Genomic DNA, 21,365 nt, shown 5'->3' on the forward strand with positions numbered 1-21,365 from the left:
CAGTATTATACAGCACTAGTACATGTGGGTCTGACAAATAGTGAGGTCAACCAGATTTGTTCCCTACATCAAAATTATTTTGAATTAAATAGTATAACAATACAATACTTGATAAAGAAAGTATATATTACATACTGAACTGGAAGTCTGTGATCATGGCTGGCCGAGTTACGATCAAGTTTTGACAAGGATAATATTTTGGTTTGTGACATTTTCGATACCAGAAGTCTGTCCGATACATCCCGATTTTAAAATGCAACTTGGTGTTTCAACGTGCACACTTGTCTGTTTGGCGTCTTCGCTTTCCTCTCTCTTCTCCTCCAACACATCTACTGCTATTGTAAAAACTTTTCATAATTTTTGACCTATACATTATATTGTAATATAATAATTTTTGTTTTGTTTTTTACTTTTGCAGGTAGTTCACAGAGACCTAAAGCCCTCAAATATTATGTATGCCGACATCTCAGGAAGTCCAGAGTCACTGAGGATATGTGATTTTGGGTTTGCCAAACAGCTTCGTGCAGAGAATGGGCTTCTCATGACTCCGTGCTATACTGCCAATTTTGTCGCACCTGAAGTCTTGAAGAAACAAGGGTACGATGCTGCTTGCGACATCTGGAGTTTAGGAGTGCTGCTTTACACCATGTTGGCAGGGTAAGTACTAGTTTATCTGCCTGTAATTGGCAAAATGTTTTTTAGTATCATTATTGACTTGTTTATGGCACTATTTTATTTGTAACAAAAATATACCCATGTATGTACAGTGTCTTTATTATATCTGCTGCATGTCCTTTTCCATGTGAAATGGAAAGGACATTGCCCTTAATTTTGCTCATATGTCCAGTGCAACATGCAACAGTGTGCAAGTTGAAGTTCCTTGACTTGACTATTAGCACATCTTTCTCTTCACAAAATCATCTTTAATAAATTGCATGATTTAAGATGTATGTGAACCAGGCATTTAAAGAACTTCTCGATGGCCCAAGTGGTTGGGCACCATTTTCTCCACTGTCCTTTGATACCGTCCTCGGATACCGTCCTCATATCTCGGCGGATGTCCTTTTTCTCGTACCCTTATTTGAAGCTTCATTGATGATTACTTGCTATATCCATAAAGAGAATGTCTGCCTGTCTGTTTACCTGTTAAGAGATAGTAGATCAGATGCTTCGGAATAACCTCACCAAACCTTGCAAGGTGACTGGTGGTGGTTCGGGAATGGTCATACGAGGCTCTCATAGATTGTTAGTCAGGAAATTGTAGATCCCTGCCTCTTGTAAATATCTACATATTAGTTTTCCTTGTATGTAGAACTTTACACTAATCTACATACATACCAACAGTCTCTGTTGTTTTAATCCCAACCCACACAGATGAAAGTATAGGAAGTGATGACATAATCAAGTGATACTGGTCCAGGATGGACAAAAACGTATTCACTATTTTTATTTTCAGATGTGTGGGTTGGTGTGTAATCTTCTGTCGCATAACTATGATGCACTATCTGCACTTCTTAATACCTGTGTGAACTGCAGGAGGGGTTTTTGACTCCTCTTGAGATTGGAGGCATTCTGGGGTTACTGATTAAGGGGTCACTAGGGTTTGCACTAGCTGTAGAGTACAGCTCCCAGCTGACACACTTCTCAACAGTATTTTTTCCTTTGTGCTCAATTCGGTGTCAGTTCATCCGACTAGCGTCACTTGCACCTGGGTGTCTTGCTTGGTCCTTAACTTTAGGCCCTGGGAGGCTCTGTGGGTCTTTGGTGTGGTTCATTATGGATCAGTCCACCAAATCCGCACTTGCTCCTTGCAAATTTGAGGGATGTCCATTGATTTTGCTATATGCCGATGGTCACTCATTTTGTCTTTACCATGCTGCCTGTTGGGTTGGTGGTACCTTCTACCCCAAGGTCTGCAACATATATGTTCTTCTTGATAGTAGGTGCGGTTTGCATGAAGGGTTTATCCTCCCGATTACTGCACCATTTGTGTTCAGAGTCTCTCTCTGGCTGAGTGTTCTTCTATGGTTCATGTTTACATTTACACTGTTTGCACCTTGGTGCTTATGTTGAATGCCCCAGAATTGGCCCTATGGTATCTTGTGGCATCTGATGAATTCCACCTGCTCTAAGTTCACCCCTCCTTTCCTGGTTCCTTCTGACATGGTTCTCCAGGCAGCTTTTTCTTCCCTTTGTTCCAGGCTATGAAATGTCAGGGTTTCAGAGACTGGGCAGTGTTTAGCTGTGGGTGTAGCTTGGCCTACCACATTGGCAGCAGATACAGTCAAGCTGTTGCTTCATGACAGGGATCCATAGCTTTCAGTTTCTCGGGTGTATTTGGCTCGGAACATTTAGTCTGGGTGGGATGCTTTCCTGTCTGATCAGGCATCAGACATGGAACATGGCTTTGTTCCACAGTCTTCATTTGTGACTTTTGGATCTGGGAGTGGTGTGGGGGATGGGGCCGAGGAGGGTCCCTGGGGTGCCCTTCAGCTCTTGTTGGTCTCTGGTTCCTTCTGTGGAAGATTTTTCTCGCCTATTCTTAGTCGATGTTTGAACTTGATTCCTCTGCTGCTCCTTACTTGCATTTACCAGCCAGCCGAACCAGTTGTTTTTACATTTTCACCTCTATCTTTCCTTGAGGCCATTGGATTTTAAAAATAATATTTCTACCTTCCCAGTGTTATACTGTAATGGCTTGGCACTTTCCCCTGATAGTTCCTTCCTTCCCAGTTAATGTTTTCCCCATATTCCTCTTTGACACTGAGTGGTTTTCATATGAAGATAAAAAAATAATGGAATCTGCAGAAAACTTATTGATTTAGTGAAGTATTACTGTATTTTCAACCACTCTCGCTTGTGCATTTGTCTAACCAATGGTTGAAACTTTACAGCGAGTTTGCTCCTACGTTGTTACTTGGTAGCTTAGATCTCCAACACCATTTCTCAACCTGCTTGCCCATTTCTTTTCTAAACTGACTTGAACCCATTGTTTGTGTACTTTCATTGGTTGATATTTTTATCACCATAATTATATCCTTCTTATTAAATCCTTTTGTTTTTCACCCCACCTGTTCACCTTTATTTAAATGTACATGTTTACACATGTCTATTTGCTACATTTCCTTATGCCTTTTCAAAAGTATTTTGTGTTTTTGGGAGAATAGTTCCATTATCCTAACTTATTAATTTTTTTAGACTAATATTTTCATATACTGTACTCCCATTTTCTTGCTTTTTTGTCACTCGGTTTGTAGTCATATCAACTTTTATTATTTTTCAAGTACTCTTTTTTACTTGAACTATGAAGCACTTTTTCTCTTTCTGCTGCAAGTTTGTGCAACTTCACACAGTTGCATAAATGAATGATTCACACATTTACTAGGTTCTAAAGTTGACACGTTTGTGAGATTCGTTTCCATTCCCTCATTCTCTTGCAAACTCTTCATGTGCTCTGGCCATACACAGACATTGTGCTCCACGTAATCAGTAAAATAGCCATTTAATTGTTAAATAAATCAAAGTGTTTTTCTGTGTCCAGTTAATTTCTAAATTTAAGATTTGCTTACTGAAATTTCTTATATTAGTGCTTGATGGATCAAAGAGCGAGTTGGTGAGTAATAAGCACAATTTAAAACAAATAAACCAAAAATATTTTATGATTAGTTTTTTATTAATTTGCATCCAATACTATATGGAAGTGTTCCTAATATTGGTTCTCTTGACAATAACCATTGTCTTGTTGATATGCAAATAATGTAGATTTGTCATTGGGTAAATTTTGATCCATAACCATTGTTATCTTCAGCCCGTCTGTCGTTTTCTTGAGGCGGGAAGTAAGAACCTGGAGAGAATTGAGTAATTAGTTGATATGCAAATAATGTAGATTTGTAATCGGGTAAATTTCCTTGCGGTGAAGAATAACTCCATATTAAATAAATTTTTGTATGTGCTGACTTGAGTGCAACACGTGCAGAACATATAATGTGACAGTGAGTGACTATCACTATAAACACCAAGGCAGTTATTGTGTTCTTATTAGTTGTATAATAATAACAAAAATTCTTTGTTCTTAATTATTGATTATCAGTGTTGTTAATTATAAAACTGAGAAAAGTAGGATATTTTTTCACTTATAATTCCATGTCAAAAATCATAGTTTATGCAAATAGTAGTACAGTAGTACCTCAGCTTACAAATTTAATCCGTTCCCAGAGATGGCTCGTAAGCCGAATATCCGTAACCTAAAGTGAATTTCCCCATTAGAAATAATGTAAATTGAATTAATCCGTTCCAGACTTCCCCAAAAAATTAACTTCAAAGTAAATTTTATACCTAATTCACTCAGATCTTCAGTACAAAAGTATGTACAAGATATTACTTACCTTTACTGATGACTCTTGTTGGCGTATGGAAGACGGTGAGGAGGAGGAGAGGTGTTAGTATTTGGAAGGGGGAGTTCCTTTCCATTATAACATCAGGCAGTGATGACTTCCTGGGGGGTACACTCTCTGGTACGATTTGCCTGCATACCACTAACACCTGCTTGTAGCTCACTGCTTGTTTTTCTCACTAAAAACCTTTATAGTGACACTTGTTTTTCCCTTACATTGTAACATTTGTCTGAAGTGAAACATCACATTGTTATTAAATAGGTTAACACAATGGTCTGCTACAGCTTGATTTGAGTGACAACTTTTCAGCAAAACTTTTGTAATTCTTCCCATACTGCACACATTTTCTTAATAAATGAGGAAGGGACATCCTCTACTCTACATCAACAACCCCTCATACCATTCTCATGTTTATGAATGATGTATTGTTTTTCCTCTATGGTCATTCTCACATGTGTTTTCCTGGCTTGAACCTTATCACAGGCTTTCTTGGGATCCATGGCAAGATATATAATAACAACTTTTATGTTCAAATACCCAAAAATCCGAAAAAACTACAAAGAATTCAGGCACAATTGTCACTAGGTGGGAGGCACTGGTATACCGAGGCTTGATCGCCGTGTCACCACGTGCTAGGTCGGCCATACGCGTATCAACAAACTTCATTTCCCGCGGCAAAGCTCGTAACCTGTTTCGGATTTTATGAAGAAATTGGGCTCATAACCCAAAAAGTTCGTAAATAGGGTCATTCATAAGCTGAGGTGTCACTGTAGTAGGCATCCATCAGTCTCTGGAGACTATGGAGTTGGGCTCTGGTTGTCAGTCTGGAGTGGCCTCTCCAGGGCACAAAGCCAGGGTTGGTTGATACAGGGGAAGAAGCTGTCACCCATACAGCTGGTCCCCTCTCTCTCCACAGCGCCGAAAGTCTCTAATGGAGAGGCAAATACCAATATGATTGGTTCCAGCGCCGTCGCAATAACTGTCAGGAGGAGGTTGAAGGCAACAGCAAACTGCCCTAGGAGCTCCAAGAAAGAAGGCACAGGAACTCCAAATCTGGAGGCTGCCATGGTCGGGGCCAGAGAAGAACCACCCCAGCAAGAGGTGGTGGGTAGCACTTTACATTAGATGTAAAAAGTTGACTCTTAACCATATTGTGTTAAGAAACAAATGATCATTTGCCTGTATTGATTAATTAGCCAATGTAAAGCTATGTGGCTGAATAGAGGTGGGAAGTCTTAGTGCAGCATGCTTTGATGGAGTTTTCATACTACGATACCACTGCGTCCAAGGTGACCCGAGTTAATTACACATGACAGCAGCAGCAGCTCGTTGCTTTTTATTTCATGCACTAACGTCACCAACAGTTCAAATTTTTCCTCTACTAATGGAATTAATTTTTCATGGTGCTATGTTTCAAGTTTATAATTAAATTTGCAGCTGTATTTAAGACTGATAAAATTTAAATACATTATGCATTACTCGTATTTACTGTTGCTTGCTCCATTTTATTATAATGTTTTTCTCATTAAATTGAAATTGAAATATTTTAATTGTGTGTATTTTACTATTTGTGTCTGCACAATTGAGGTATTAGTTCTTGGACCCTGCTTTTCAAATCAATCTACACACACCAACCACACACGCGCACACACACCAACCACACACGTGCGCACACACCAACCACACATGCGCGCACACACCAACCCCACACACCAACCCCACACACCAACCCCACACACCAACCCCACACACCAACCCCACACACCAACCCCACACACCAACCCCACACACCAACCCCACACACCAACCCCACACACCAACCCCACACACCAACCCCACACACCAACCCCACACACCAACCCCACACACCAACCCCACACACCAACCCCACACACCAACCCCACACACCAAACACACACACCAAACACACACACACACACACATATCAACCACACACACATACACATATATCAACCACACACACACACACACACACACACATATAAACCACACACACATACACATATATCAACCACACACACACACACACACATATATCAACCACACACACACACACACACACACACATATCAACCACACACATACACACACACGCCAACCACACACACACGCCAACCACACACACACGCCAACCACACACACACACGCCAACCACACACACACATGCCAACCCCCCCCCACACGCCAACCCCCCCCCCCACACACACACACACACACACATGCCAACCACACACACACACGCCAACCCCCCCACACGCCACCCCCCCCCCCCCCCACACACACACACACACACACACACACACACACACACACACACACGCCAACCCCCCCCCCCCCACACACACACACACACATGCCAACCACACACTGTACCAGAACCTGAGCTATGGAAAAAAAAATGAAAATATAAAAATATAAACCACGTACAAAACGCAGTCAAATCCTACCATAGAACATAAAAGCAATGTTTATGGCTCTAGGTGTAATCATGGCAGAAGACCTTATCTTTACACAACACAATAAAGTAGCTATCACAACTGCAAGAAAAATTACAGGTTGAATAACAAGAACCTTTGAAACAAGAGATGCTATACCAATAATGATACTTCAAGGTGCTAGTGCTCTCTAGAGTGGGATACTGTTGCAAATACAGACCCTTTAAAGCTTGAGAAATTGCTGATCTGGAGAGTGTGCAGAGATCCTTCACTGATAGAATCCACTCAATAAACCATCTAAATTACTGGGACTGACTCAAAAGCCTAAATCTGTATTCTCTTGAGCACAGGCGGGAGAGATACATAATAATTTACACATGGAAAATAGAAGGGCTAGTCCCAAACCTGCACACAGAAATAACATCACATGAGACCAGGAGGCATGGCAGGATGTGCAGAATACCCCCCATTGAAAAACAGAGGTGCAACAGGTACTCTGAAAGAGAACTATCAACATCAGAGGCCCGAGACTGTTCAACACACTTCCACTACACATAAGGGGCATAACTGGCTGACCCCTCGCAGTGTTAGAGAGAGCTCGATTAACACCTCTAAAGGATATCTGATCAACCAGGCTGTGACTCGTATGTCAGGCTGTGAGCAGCCGTGTCCAACAGCCTGGTTGACCAGTTCATAAGCCTGGGAGGCCTGGTCATAGACCGGGCTGTGGGGACCTTGACCCCTGGAATCGCCACACGGTAACCCCTAACTTGTTCGAGAAAGGGATAGCCAAGCAAAAAGAAATCAATAACAAGCACTCATGGATGCACAGATGGATGGATAAAAAGATAGATGGATGTATATATATATATGGACAGATAGATGGATAGATAAATATATGGATGAATAAATATGTGGATAGATGATAAATGTATTGATAGATGGATAAAAAATAGATGAAAAAAATGCATGGATAAATGGTGAAATAGATGGATGGATAGATAGTTTCTATCTATAACAAATTTGTATTGAGTAACACTGCCCGTAATATTAAGGCCTTATATAGAAAACAAGAACATAAGAATAACGTAACTATTGAAGACCTATTGGCCCATACAAGGCAGGTCCTTGATGTTCACCCAAACTCACTCATGTGTGTGTGTCCAACTTATGACTGAAACAGTCCAGTGATCTATTATCTTACCCAGTAATTTAATCCATAAATATACAGTCTTGTTGCCAAACCAGTACTGTATTTACACAGGTCTCTCCTGAATCTTAGGTTCTCCAATTTATCTTTTGTATTGTAGTTTGTTTTATACAGTATTTCAAACCTTAATTCTATCCGATTTGTTACATCCTTCTATTCACCTTTAGTGGTGTCAGTCCTCCTCCAACGCTACTCCTTGTCCCTTCGGAAAAAATGCAAGCAAAGCTTCCTCAGTCTCTCCTCACAAGGTTGAGCCTGCCCCCAGGCTGGGCTCAGGGAGTAGACCTCCTCATGGAACCCTCTCCAGGTAAGGGAGGCGTTACATTGCTTGAAAGTGAACCGATAGAGTTCATCAACTTTCTGTACGTGAAGGAGGAATGTCCACTTCCTTAACGACCCGTCAACTGCCTCTTAATCCTCATCTTAACTACCCATCATCATCCTGATGATTACTCAGTCCTGTACAACCTAGCAACTACCGAGTGTTGTAACACTCGGATGTGTCTACTCTGTAGATTTGCCCACGTCTTCCCACCTCTATAAGCTAACCCTTTCCCCTCTCATCCCAGCTGTGCAGCTCACGAAAACCTGCTGTGCTATAGTCGCTTAAGGTAAAAACGTGAAGTTTGGCCATTAGACCATAACCCCGCCACCTTTTCATGGCTTTGTGAGTAATTTGTTAAGGTAGGATGGTGTCTCTCTGGCCAATGAAACGTATTAGGGGAGACACACACACACCTCCCAGGGAGAGTCACTTACACGAGGTAATGCTGCTGCTCCTTCTCCAATTAGCAATTGTCAGTATTCACCCTACACAATAACAACTGTAAATTGGCCCCCCCCCCATCCCCCCCTATTGCTCATTCACCTTCTGTGCAACAGCTGTTAAAACAAGAGCCCTTTGGTGAGGTCACTTGATTATTGCAGGTTCTGTGGGATTGGTTATATTGTGGAGTTGGCAATAATGCTGGGCTCACTATATTATGGAACTGACTGTAGTATAATTGGTTAAGTTGAATTGCTTGCTATGATGTGGAATTTGTTGTATAGTATTTATTGCCTGTATTGTGATGGCTGTGTCTGGTGTTGGGTTTGTTGCATTGTTGGCAGTGTTGTAGTGTTGTTGGTGCTGACAGTGTTATAGTGTTGTTGGTGCTGACAGTGTTATAGTGTTGTTGGTGCTGAGAGTGCTATAGTGTTGTTGGTGCTGACAGTGTTATAGTGTTGTTGGTGCTGACAGTGCTATAGTGTTGTTGGTGATGACAGTGTTGTAGTGTTGGTGTTGACAGTGCTATAGTGTTCATGGTGTTGGCAGCAGCAGATGGTGTCCCTGGCTGACAGTCGGTCAGAGCTGGATGCAGTGGGTGGGGGCAGGGCTGGACCTGATGCCTGAGAGTGGGGGGGTGTCGTGGGGTGGGGGTGGGGGTGTCGTGGGGGAGGTGGATTAGGGGGTGTGTCGTGGGGTGAGGGGGGGGTGTGGTGGGTGAGGGGGGGGTGTCATGGGGTGAGGGGGGGGGGTGTCATGGGGTAGGGGGGTGTGGTGGGTGAGGGGGGGAGTGTCATGGGGAGGGGGGCAGAAAGTCGTAGTAAGGCTCTGGACGCTCCAGCAGTTTTTCTGGTTATATTTAGGCGCCCTCGTCACTTGGGCCGTTTAGACTGGCCTCATTTAGGAGTGCGTGCGTGTGCGCGCTCACTCGTGCTTGCAGAGGTTGAACCTCGGCTCCTGGCTCCTGGCTCCCGCCTCTCAACGTTCTTGGTCCACTAACTTCGTGGAGTTGTGCAAATATCTAGTTTCGTTCACTAGCTACTCTTACTCTTCAGGGTCAGCGGAGTCTAGCTCCTGGGCGCTGCCTCTCTTCCTGGGTGTTGGGGTTACCTCTTGTTTTGATTTGTGGAGAATATCTACTTTCCTCCTGCCTTACCCCAGAATTACTCCCCATTCTGCCTTTCCTCAAACCTTCCCCCCCCCATCTCTACCCTCGTCTCCTCACGTCTTCCCATTCTCCCCTCCCATTACCCTCCCATCCCCCCCCATTCCTCCCCCCACTGAGACACCGTATCACCCCACAAGCTGGAAAGGTCAGAGTTTAAGCGCTGTTGAAACTCTACCCATTTCCCACCTCTCTTGCCTGCCTGCCTGCCTGCCTGCCTGCCTGCCTGCCTGCCTGCCTGCCTGCCTGCTTACCTGCCTGCCTGCCTGCATGGCAGGGTGGGTTATGAGGAATGGCAGGGTGATTGATAGCCAAGATGGGCTTGCAGGTGGTTGAGTTTGAGCAGCTGCTCCGACCTTAATGTTTGGGTCGTGAGGGGTGTTAACGGCGCCCTCTTCTGCCTGTCTTACTGTTTCACGTGGTCACTACTGTTTACGTGGTCACTTACTGTTTACGTGGTCACTACTGTTTCACGTGGTCACTACTGTTTCACGTGGTCACTACTGTTTCACGTGGTCACTACTGTTTCACGTGGTCACTACTGTTTACGTGGTCACTACTGTTGTACATGTCAGTAATCACACGCACAGACGACCGTAGGACGCTTCGTATACCTGAGGCCGTGTTCATTCAGGAACTGACACCAGTAATCAACATCCAGATGAATTCGACTTCGAGCATACAACTGTTTGATGGTCCTCCATCAAACTGCCTCCACAAATTCTAGTCTCCAGAAATCAAGTTGATTGTTAAATTACTGGCCCATTGTTAATCACTTCATAACGGGGCACACATTCATACATTCAGCAGTCATTGAGAACTTTGTATACCTCATGTGTCTGACCAATATTGGAATATGTGGAATATGCCTGGAGTCCACATCTAGTCAAGCACGGAAGTTAGAACAGAGATATACCACGAGGCTAGTCCCCGAGCTGAGAGGAATGAGCTACGAGGAAACATTGCTGGAACTGAATCACACGACTCTGGAAGACAGAAGAGTTAGGGAAGACATGATCACTACCTATAAAATTATCAGAGGAATTCACAGGGTGGTTAAAGATAAACTGTTTAGCATGGGTGGTGAACAAGGGGACACAGGTGGAGACTGAGTACCCAAATGAGCCACAGGGAGTTAGAAAGAACTTTTTCAGTGTCAGAGTAGTTAACAGGTGGAATGCATTAGGCAGTGATGTGGTGGAGGCTGACTCCATGCACAGTTTCAAATGTAGATATGACAGAGCCCAGTAGGCTCGGGAAGCTGTATACCAGTTGATTGACAGTTCAGAGGCGGGACCAAAGAGCCAGAGCTCAACCCCCCGCAAACATAACTAGGTGAGTACATACTACTCATGATATCAACTCATGAATCCACCATCAGTCCACCTTGCTACAACGAGAGGGGGAAGTTCCACCAGCCGGGACTGTCACCCTGGCGATGTGTCCATGGCTCTTGAAGCCATTGTTCGTCCATGACTCCTCAGCCACAGATCAACACTGCTCTCCACCAGTGCTTGATTAAGGCAATATGCTATCTACTGGCTCACGTCTGTGACATTCCCTCTGGCTCGCCCTAACTACTCATTGTGCCTTGGCTTTCGAGGCCACTTCCGGCTACAGTTTCTTGTCAGGCCAGGTTACTGAAGTTACCCCTTTGCTTCTCATAATTGGCGGGAACTCCTAGAGAATTCTACATATACTGACGTCCTGGTGTAGAATCGTTTGTCTTACTATTTGCATACTTAGCCCATTCTCTGAAGACATAATTCGTGTGTAATGACCTAAGTGTAGTTACAAGATGAGGGTTACGCTCGTGGTGTCCCGTCTTCCCAGCACTCTGTCATATAACGCTTTTTAACTACTGACGGTCTTGGCCTCCACCACCTTCTTACCTAACTTGTTCCAACCGTCTACCACTCTGTTTGCGAAAGTGAATTTTCTCATATTCCTCCGGCAGCTTTGTTTCGTTAATTTAAATCTATGACCTCTTGTTCTTGAAGTTCCGAGGCCTCAGGAATTCTTCCCTATTGATTTTATCGATACCTGTTATTATTTTGTATGTAGTGATCATATCACCTCTTTTTTCTTCTATCATCTAGTTTTTGCATATTTAAAGCCTCTAACCTGTGTGTGTGTGTGTGTGTGTGAGAGAGATTGTCTTTCGGGTTGAATTAACTGTACTTACTCAACAAAATGTGCTGTGTTTAAACGACAGAATTAGCTCTGTTTTGTCGAATTTGCAATATTTAGTCCATTGAATTTGTAATGTTTGGTTGCATAAATATATAATGTTTATTCTGACGCTGCTGTTAACACGGCAGACTTCAGTATGGATGATGAAAATATACAAACTTTAGCTAATAACAAAAACTCCGTTTTCCCAAGTTAGAGAAAAATATATTTTGATGGAGTAAGTTTTGTTTCGAGAAGAGCGGGACGCGCGACGAGACGACGACGTTGCTGCAACCTTCGAACAAGGTTTAATACCATCTATCATTTGTAACAGCCAATACAGCTAGTTGTAACAATGTGTTCTAATACGTCATTCAAACGTTATAACAACATGTAACAACTTTATTACAAGTTGTAACAAGGGAATCATAGGGACTTAGTCCCTGTACACACACACAACCTCTCTTCTATCCCAAGTTGGTACCACTGTAGAGTTGTACCATGTGGCGAGGCACTGTTGTGTACCATGTGGCGAGGCACTGTTGTGTACCATGTGGCGAGGCACTGTTGTGTACCATGTGGCGAGGCACTGTTGTGTACCATGTGGCGTGTACCACACTCCTCACTACAGGGGTAAACTCCACCACACACACGCTCCCTTGACCATTCTAATATAGTTTACAGTAAATCTCTCACAATCCCCTAGATTGTGGCGACCAAAACTGTGGCCACCTGAGGGAAGGAAAGATGCCGTCGCTCAGATTACGACCGTCCCTTCACTTCTTGGTCCCTTCACCCTGCTGTGCGTGTGCGTATGCGTATACGTGTGGGCTTGTGGGAGCTGTGTGTGTGGGCGTTGTAATTGCGTGTGGGCGTAGTAGTTGCGTGTGGTCGCGTGCGTGAGCGTAGTAGTTGCGTGTGGTCGCGTGCGTGGGCGTGGTTCCCCCTCTCTCCACACACCATTTTAAAAAGCTAATATTCTTTTCTTCGCCCCCAGAAACAAATTAAATTTTCCTTTCTCAAGCTCTTGGAGGTTTCAGGCCTCGCCAAGATGTTTTCAGGCCTCGCCAAGATGTTTTCAGGCCTCGCCAAGATGTTCTCAGACCTCTGGGTTTCTGAGATGTTCATCTTCCCTCTCGTCTTGTGTCCACCACCACCCCCCTGGTGACAGTGTCCACCACCATCCCCCTGGTGACAGTGTCCACCACCAACCCCCCCCTCCTGGTGACAGTGTCCACCACCACCCCCCTGGTGACAGTGTCCACCACCACCCCCCTGGTGACAGTGTCCACCACCACCCCCACCCTGGTGACAGTGTCCACCACCACCCCCACCCTGGTGACAGTGTCCACCACCACCACCCCCCTGGTGACAGTGTCCACCACCACCCCCCTGGTGACAGTGTCCACCACCACCCCCACCCTGGTGACAGTGTCCACCACCACCCCCACCCTGGTGACAGTGTCCACCACCACCCCCCTGGTGACAGTGTCCACCACCACCCCCCTGGTGACAGTGTCCACCACCACCCCCCTGGTGACAGTGTCCACCCCCACCCTGGTGACAGTGTCCACCACCACCCCCACCCTGGTGACAGTGTCCACCACCACCCCCACCCTGGTGACAGTGTCCACCACCACCCCCACCCTGGTGACAGTGTCCACCACCACCCCCACCCTGGTGACAGTGTCCACCACCACCCCCACCCTGGTGACAGTGTCCACCACCACCCCCCCTGGTGACAGTGTCCACCACCACCCCCACCCTGGTGACAGTGTCCACCACCACCCCCACCCTGGTGACAGTGTCCACCACCACCCCCACCCTGGTGACAGTGTCCACCACCACCACCCCCCTGGTGACAGTGTCCACCCCCCCCCCTGGTGACAGTGTCCACCACCACCCCCCCTGGTGACAGTGTCCACCACCACCCCCCCTGGTGACAGTGTCCACCACCACCCCCCCTGGTGACAGTGTCCATCACCACCCCCCCTGGTGACAGTGTCCACCACCACCCCCCTGGTGACAGACCATGGGTGCAGGGTAAGATGATTTACGTGGGTGTTGTAGAGGCGTGGCTGGGAGCGGGGCGGGGTGGGGGGTGTGGGAGAGATGGGAGAGGGTGGGAGGGGTGGGGGAAGTGGGAGGGGGGATCACTCCTGGTTATTTTTGGATGGTGGAAGCTGGGTGAGGGAGGGAGGCTACTCCCATGGTACTTCCTCCTTGCTCAACCTTACTGCATTGCCGCCACTGTGTGCTCCACTCCCCTATTCCACATTCTGTTCCACCTTCCCTTCCCACACACATCCCACAGTCTCCCCGCCCCCCACACACACAATAAATAAGCATCACTCTTAATATAGATGGAGGAGGAGGTGGTGGCAGCCTTGAGGTGTTACTTGTCGCCTTGGAGAGTGGAGGTGGTGACTGGAGGGGCAGTTAGTACTCGACACGTGGTCACCACCACTACTCCAACACTCCTACCACTCCGCCACCACCACCACCACTACCACTCCGCCACCACCACCACTACCACTCCACCACCACCACTACTCCAACACTCCTACCACTCCGCCACCACCACCACCACCACCACCACTCCTCCACCACTCCTCCACTACCACTCCACCACTACCACTCCACCACTACCACTCCACCACTACCACTCCACCACTCCGCCACCACCACCACTACCACTCCGCCACCACCACCACTACCACTCCACCACCACTACTCCACCACTCCGCCACCACCACAAGATAGTGCCAGGAGATGTTACGACATGGGCAGCTTAGCCTTGACTTAACACTGAGGTTTCTCAGATTATAGTAAGGGTCATACTATTGTAATCTACCCGTTTGTACCTGTTGGAGAAGTGTGCAACAAATCTTACAATACACACACACACGCACACACGCACACACGCACGCACGCACGCACGCACGCACGCACGCCCCCCCCCCCCCCCCCACCACAATGAGAGAGAGAGAGAGAATGAGAGACATTTTAGGTTAGTAAGAGAGAAGAGGCAGAGTCTTCCTCTTGCAGCAGCGGGAACACAATATATTCTCAAATCCCAAAGAAATAAACCTAACTACATATAATATGTTAATGTCATTAGCGAACAAGAAGTGCCGGACCAACCAGTTTGTAGTGGATATATGCGCCTGCAGACCGCTTCAAGCAACAGCCTGTTGGACCAAGTTACCACTAGTCGAGCCTACCCTCGGGCAGGGCTCAAGGGGGGCAGAACAACCCCCGAAACCCTCTCCAGGTAAACTCCAGGTAACCGCATGAAGAAATGCGAGGACCATAACAAAAGTCAAAGTATAAGTGATGTACCGAGACAATATATGTAATAGTGTGGAGGAGAATGGGAAGCAGAGGAGAGGAGAGAGCTTTACTAGGAAGACAGGATTAGGTAGGAGAGGAGACTGAGGTAGTAACAGTGCCTAAAGGTCAAACTAACCAGGAGTGATGGGCTCTGCAACCTTGTAACAAGAAGAATAATGGAAGGAAAATCTAAAAATGGAGGAAACTATGAATAGGCCACAGAATAAAGGCAGAAAGAGAGATGTCAAAATATGGAAGAAGGGAAACAGAGAAGAGAATCAGAGACTGTAAATGAGAAAAGGGAATAAGACGAGCTAAAACATGTTGAAGCAGCAAAAGTCTCTTGAGATGATGGTCGTTAAGTCAGCAGTGATTGACAAGCCGCAAGCTCCCAGTATATAGAAAAGTGTACGAGGTTGTGGTGGTGTAAGGGGAGACTATGGTACACTCTACCCTGAGGGAACACGTGGGAAAGGAAACTGAGGTAAACCTGAGAAATAACCAGGGAAATAGAAGAGGCGATGAGTTAACGTGGCTGAAAATATGAGGGGAAACGTGGGCGTTTCATTATCTGCTGGTGTGTGGTGTGGTCAAGTAGAATGGCTCCGGCACTAGCCAGGCTCCGGCACTAGCCAGGCTCCGGCACTAGCGAGGCTCCGGCACTAGCCAGGCTCCGGCACTAGCCAGGCTCCGGCACTAGCCAGGCTCCGGCACTAGCGAGGCTCCGGCACTAGCCAGGCTCCGGCACTAGCCAGGCTCCGGCACTAGCGAGGCTCCGGCACTAGCCAGGCTCCGGCACTAGCCAGGCTCCGGCACTAGCGAGGCTCCGGCACTAGCCAGGCTCCGGCACTAGCCAGGCTCCGGCACTAGCCAGGCTCCGGCACTAGCGAGGCTCCGGCACTAGCCAGGCTCCGGCACTAGCCAGGCTCCGGCACTAGCGAGGCTCCGGCACTAGCCAGGCTCCGGCACTAGCCAGGCTCCGGCACTAGCCAGGCTCCGGCACTAGCCAGGCTCCGGCACTAGCCAGGCTCCGGCACTAGCCAGGCTCCGGCACTAGCCAGGCTCCGGCACTAGCCAGGCTCCGGCACTAGCCAGGCTCCGGCACTAGCCAGGCTCCGGCACTAGCCAGGCTCCGGCACTAGCGAGGCTCCGGCACTAGCCAGGCTCCGGCACTAGCCAGGCTCCGGCACTAGCCAGGCTCCGGCACTAGCGAGGCTCCGGCACTAGCCAGGCTCCGGCACTAGCCAGGCTCCGGCACTAGCGAGGCTCCGGCACTAGCCAGGCTCCGGCACTAGCCAGGCTCCGGCACTAGCCAGGCTCCGGCACTAGCCAGGCTCCGGCACTAGCCAGGCTCCGGCACTAGCCAGGCTCCGGCACTAGCCAGGCTCCGGCACTAGCCAGGCTCCGGCACTAGCCAGGCTCCGGCACTAGCCAGGCTCCGGCACTAGCCAGGCTCCGGCACTAGCCAGGCTCCGGCACTAGCCAGGCTCCGGCACTAGCCAGGCTCCGGCACTAGCCAGGCTCCGGCACTAGCCAGGCTCCGGCACTAGCCAGGCTCCGGCACTAGCCAGGCTCCGGCACTAGCCAGGCTCCGGCACTAGCCAGGCTCCGGCACTAGCCAGGCTCCGGCACTAGCCAGGCTCCGGCACTAGCCAGGCTCCGGCACTAGCGAGGCTCCGGCACTAGCCAGGCTCCGGCACTAGCCAGGCTCCGGCACTAGCGAGGCTCCGGCACTAGCCAGGCTCCGGCACTAGCCAGGCTCCGGCACTAGCCAGGCTCCGGCACTAGCCAGGCTTCAAAAGAAAAGGAAATGATTTGGATGCAGCAAAGATTTTTGTGTAGAAAACCATGTTATACAAAATCAGGATATGGCACTAGGAATAGCATACCAAGAATATGGCATACCAAGAATATGGCATACCAGGAATATGTCATACTAGGAATATGACATACTAGGAATATGGCATACTAGGAATATGACATGCTAGAAATAGCAGTAATTGGTGATATGAGTTAGAACTGATTTTAACCCCCCCCCTCTTACTGAACAAAAGAAATCCTTGGCAAGAATATAATACAATGTAACCTGCCCAAAGGTAATGAAAAAGTCAATCCGAGTAGCAAATGGAATGAAGGCTAAGATTGCAATATTATTTACAGGGAAATAGACGTTCTATCAACCCCAACCGGGGATGAGGAGACGTGGAGAGAGAAGTTTGTAGACGCAACAGACGAACATTTCTTGAAGCAGCATGTTACTGAACCAATGAGAGCAAGGGTAGAGGACCCACCACACTACTCTCTCTTCACCCACAATGAGGCAGATGTTGAGACGATAGAGTACTAAATGCTATCTTGAGGTTATCTTGAGATGATTTCGCAGCAACGAACCAGAGCGCCAGAGTGATAAAGTACATACTGAGCTCGAGGCTAAACCAAGAAACCTGTTAAGGAAGATGTGTAATTACAGACGCGGGACTATCCTAAGACAAGGGAGTTCCTGCAAGGACTCAAGTGGCAGAGAGAACTGGACTGGAAGACAGCAAATACAATCATGTAAGTCATTGAGCGGAAGATGCAGATGTGTGAGGGGAGATGATGCCCCTCGAGGAGGAGGAGGAGGAGGAGGAGGCGGACGAGGCAAGCTAACTAAACAAGCGGTTCAGTAGACAATGCAGAGGGAGAGAGGTAACGACCCAATGACTTGGAATAAATGAACAGAACTAGGAACAGAGGAGAATAAAGAGGCACTAGAGAGGCAGAAGCACAGAACTTAGACAAGAGCCGAGATTTAATGTGAAGCAAAAACTAAGGGTTTTTAAAGGGTCAATTAAAGGTGGTTTTTATAGTCTTATATAAGGAGCAAAACCCTTGTTTAAAGACCGTATTGTCAGGCTCAGAATTCTCGCAGAGAACGACAGGGTTATACATTATAACGTGGGTCTATATATGCACATTGTACCGTGAGTGGTATTTCTGCACATTCTTAGATTGGTTTATTTTGCACATTCTCCAGTTGGGGTCTATTTTTGAACGCTCTACCGTGGGTTCTGAAATTATTTCAGTGTGCATCAGTACGATTGGATGGCCTCTTATCGTGATAAAAGAGGCAAGACAGGAGCTTAAGTCGATTAGAGCGTCCTAGTTTAATGGTATTTCGTGATCACCTTAGACACTGAGGAGTATTGGTAGTGGCTTCCTCTTGTGTGTTCTGGGGAGGAGTGTGTTGTGTGGGCCCTTGGCTCCAGCACGCAGCCTACTGTGGTACTGGGAGTGGGGGGGGGATTGTGGTGGGGGGGGGGTGGAGGGGGTGGAGAGGGGAAGAGACGCAGGTATACACAGACATAATTGACAGTGGATTTGTTACAAGTATTATTTAATAAATAATACATGCCTTCCAGTTTATGTATGCAGGCCAGTGTGTATATGTATGCTAGTTTAAACATGTAATGTCTGTACACATTAATGTGTGACTGTAGAGGGGGGTGGGGGTTGCAGATGCTGTACTTCACATGTTGTGTTAGGTAAGCTGCAAGTTAGCCTTCTCTAAGAACACTGGGAACCGGTAATCTAAGAACAGGTGACCTTTAATTAGTGATTTATTAAATGCCCCGAATGAGCAAAATTTGAGTTATAAAAGGCTCTTAAGCTTGAAACAGAGTTGTGTCTGATTCAAGACACAAATAGAACAATTGATCAGTGTGTTGAGAGCACAGTCAGTGACCTCTGACCTTTTGCATGACCCCAGCTTGGGAAAATTGCCTGGGAAAGGCTAACTGCCACTTTTGTCAACACTAAAACTACGACTGTTAGATAATTTTTACAAATATTTTACACTTTGATTATTCATTATTACCCATAAATTTCATCTGAAACTATTTTGATTTTTAGAACTGCAACTTTCCATACTTTGTCATTATCAAAGGTCATATTATTTCGTTATATCTATGACAGGTAAAATGATTTTGTAGTATGTGTTAAAGGTCAGAATATATCGACACCAAATGGTGATTGTCAAGTGTGGGAGGGACGTTTTTGCCCGTCCATTATCTTGATGTTAATGGCACCAGTGCCATTACTTTGATAATGGCACCAGTGCCATTACTTTGATAATGGCACCAGTGCCATTACTTTGATAATGGCACCAGTGCCATTATCTTGATGTTAATGCCACCAGTGCCATTACTTTGATAATGGCACCAGTGCCATTACTTTGATGTTAATGGCACCAGTGCCATTACTTTGATGTTAATGGCACCAGTGCCATTACTTTGATAATGGCACCAGTGTCATTACTTTGATAATGGCACCAGTGCCATTATCTTGATGTTAATGGCACCAGTGCCATTACTTTGATGTTAATGGCACCAGTGCCATTACTTTGATGTTAATGGCACCAGTGCCATTACTTTGATAATGGCACCAGTGTCATTACTTTGATAATGGCACCAGTGCCATTATCTTGATGTTAATGGCACCAGTGCCATTATCTTGATGTTAATGGCACCAGTGCCATTATCTTGATGTTAATGGCACCAGTGTCATTATCTTGATGTTAATGGCACCAGTGTCATTACCGTGATGTTAATGGCACCAGTGTCATTACTTTGATAATGGCACCAGTGTCATTACTTTGATAATGGCACCAGTGCCATTATCTTGATGTTAATGGCACCAGTGCCATTATCTTGATGTTAATGGCACCAGTGCCATTATCTTGATGTTAATGGCACCAGTGTCATTACCGTGATGTTAATGGCACCAGTGCCATTACTTTGATGTTACTGGCACCAGTGCCATTATCTTGATGTTAATGGCACCAGTGTCATTACCGTGATGTTAATGGCACCAGTGCCATTACCTTGATGTTAATGGCACCAGTGCCATTACCTTGATGTTAATGGCACCAGTGCCATTACCTTGATGTTAATGGCACCAGTGCCATTACCTTGATGTTAATGGCACCAGTGCCATTACCTTGATGTTAATGGCACCAGTGCCATTACCTTGATGTTAATGGCACCAGTGCCATTACCTTGATGGTAATGGCACCAGTGCCATTACCTTGATGGTAATGGCACCAGTGCCATTACCTTGATGGTAATGGCACCAGCTGATTCTGAATCAGATCCTCACTGATTCTCTCTCAACTAACAATTCTCGATGCTTCGGCACACACACACACACTGATGACAAAAGTATACATTTATACACTCCAGAAATGTATTCTCACTTTATTATCAACTACAGAGCAATTAATATTTCGGGTCCAATTAACCATCTCGAATAATAACGAGGCTGTTTGTGATATTTTCAACAAGCAGTCTACCACACACTAGTCTTCTCCACTCCGTCAAAAATACGACCGTTTTGCCTAACCAGAAACGTACAAACCCTAACAACCCACTTAACCTATCGACGCCAATAGACAAAAACGTCATTACAATGCTTTAACTATTTTTTTTAATAAAACGTTCCTAAAAAACGTTTTTTTTTAATAAAAACGTTTAATTTCCTCCGTCTTATCTCAAGGATTTGGGATGGGACGGAGGAAAGGAATGGTCATTCTATTCGTATGGTCGAAGCGACCGTCTCGCTTCGTGCAGGTCGGCGTTCAATCCCCTACCGTCCAACTGGTTGGGCACCATTCCTTTCCCCCCGTCCCATCCCAAATCCCTATCCTGATCCCTTCCCAGTGCCATATAGTCGTAATGGCTTGGCGCTTTTTCCTGATGAATCCCTCCCCCCCCCCCTCGCTGACCGATGTCATCAGCAGTAACGAGAGAGAACTGACGGGGATAACAAAGATTAAAGCAGGAAACACAATAAAATTCAGGAATATTTGAAATAACAGTTACAGAAGGGATAG

The 21,365-nt window shown here is 46.4% G+C and overlaps 1 protein-coding gene across 3 annotated transcripts in view; it reads left to right on the forward strand.

Moving 5' to 3' along the window:
- S6kII (Ribosomal protein S6 kinase II) overlaps nucleotides 1–21,365 on the forward strand; it is a 267,682-nt gene that overhangs the window by 187,733 nt on the left and 58,584 nt on the right. For all 3 annotated transcript variants that reach the window (XM_069334420.1, XM_045743219.2, XM_045743220.2), the window contains one exon: nucleotides 419–657. In XM_069334420.1, the coding sequence (XP_069190521.1) occupies nucleotides 419–657 (239 nt within the window). The remainder of the gene's footprint in view (nucleotides 1–418; nucleotides 658–21,365) is intronic.

This window comes from Procambarus clarkii, chromosome 31 (genome assembly GCF_040958095.1).
Source record: "Procambarus clarkii isolate CNS0578487 chromosome 31, FALCON_Pclarkii_2.0, whole genome shotgun sequence".
Taxonomy (NCBI): domain Eukaryota; kingdom Metazoa; phylum Arthropoda; class Malacostraca; order Decapoda; family Cambaridae; genus Procambarus; species Procambarus clarkii.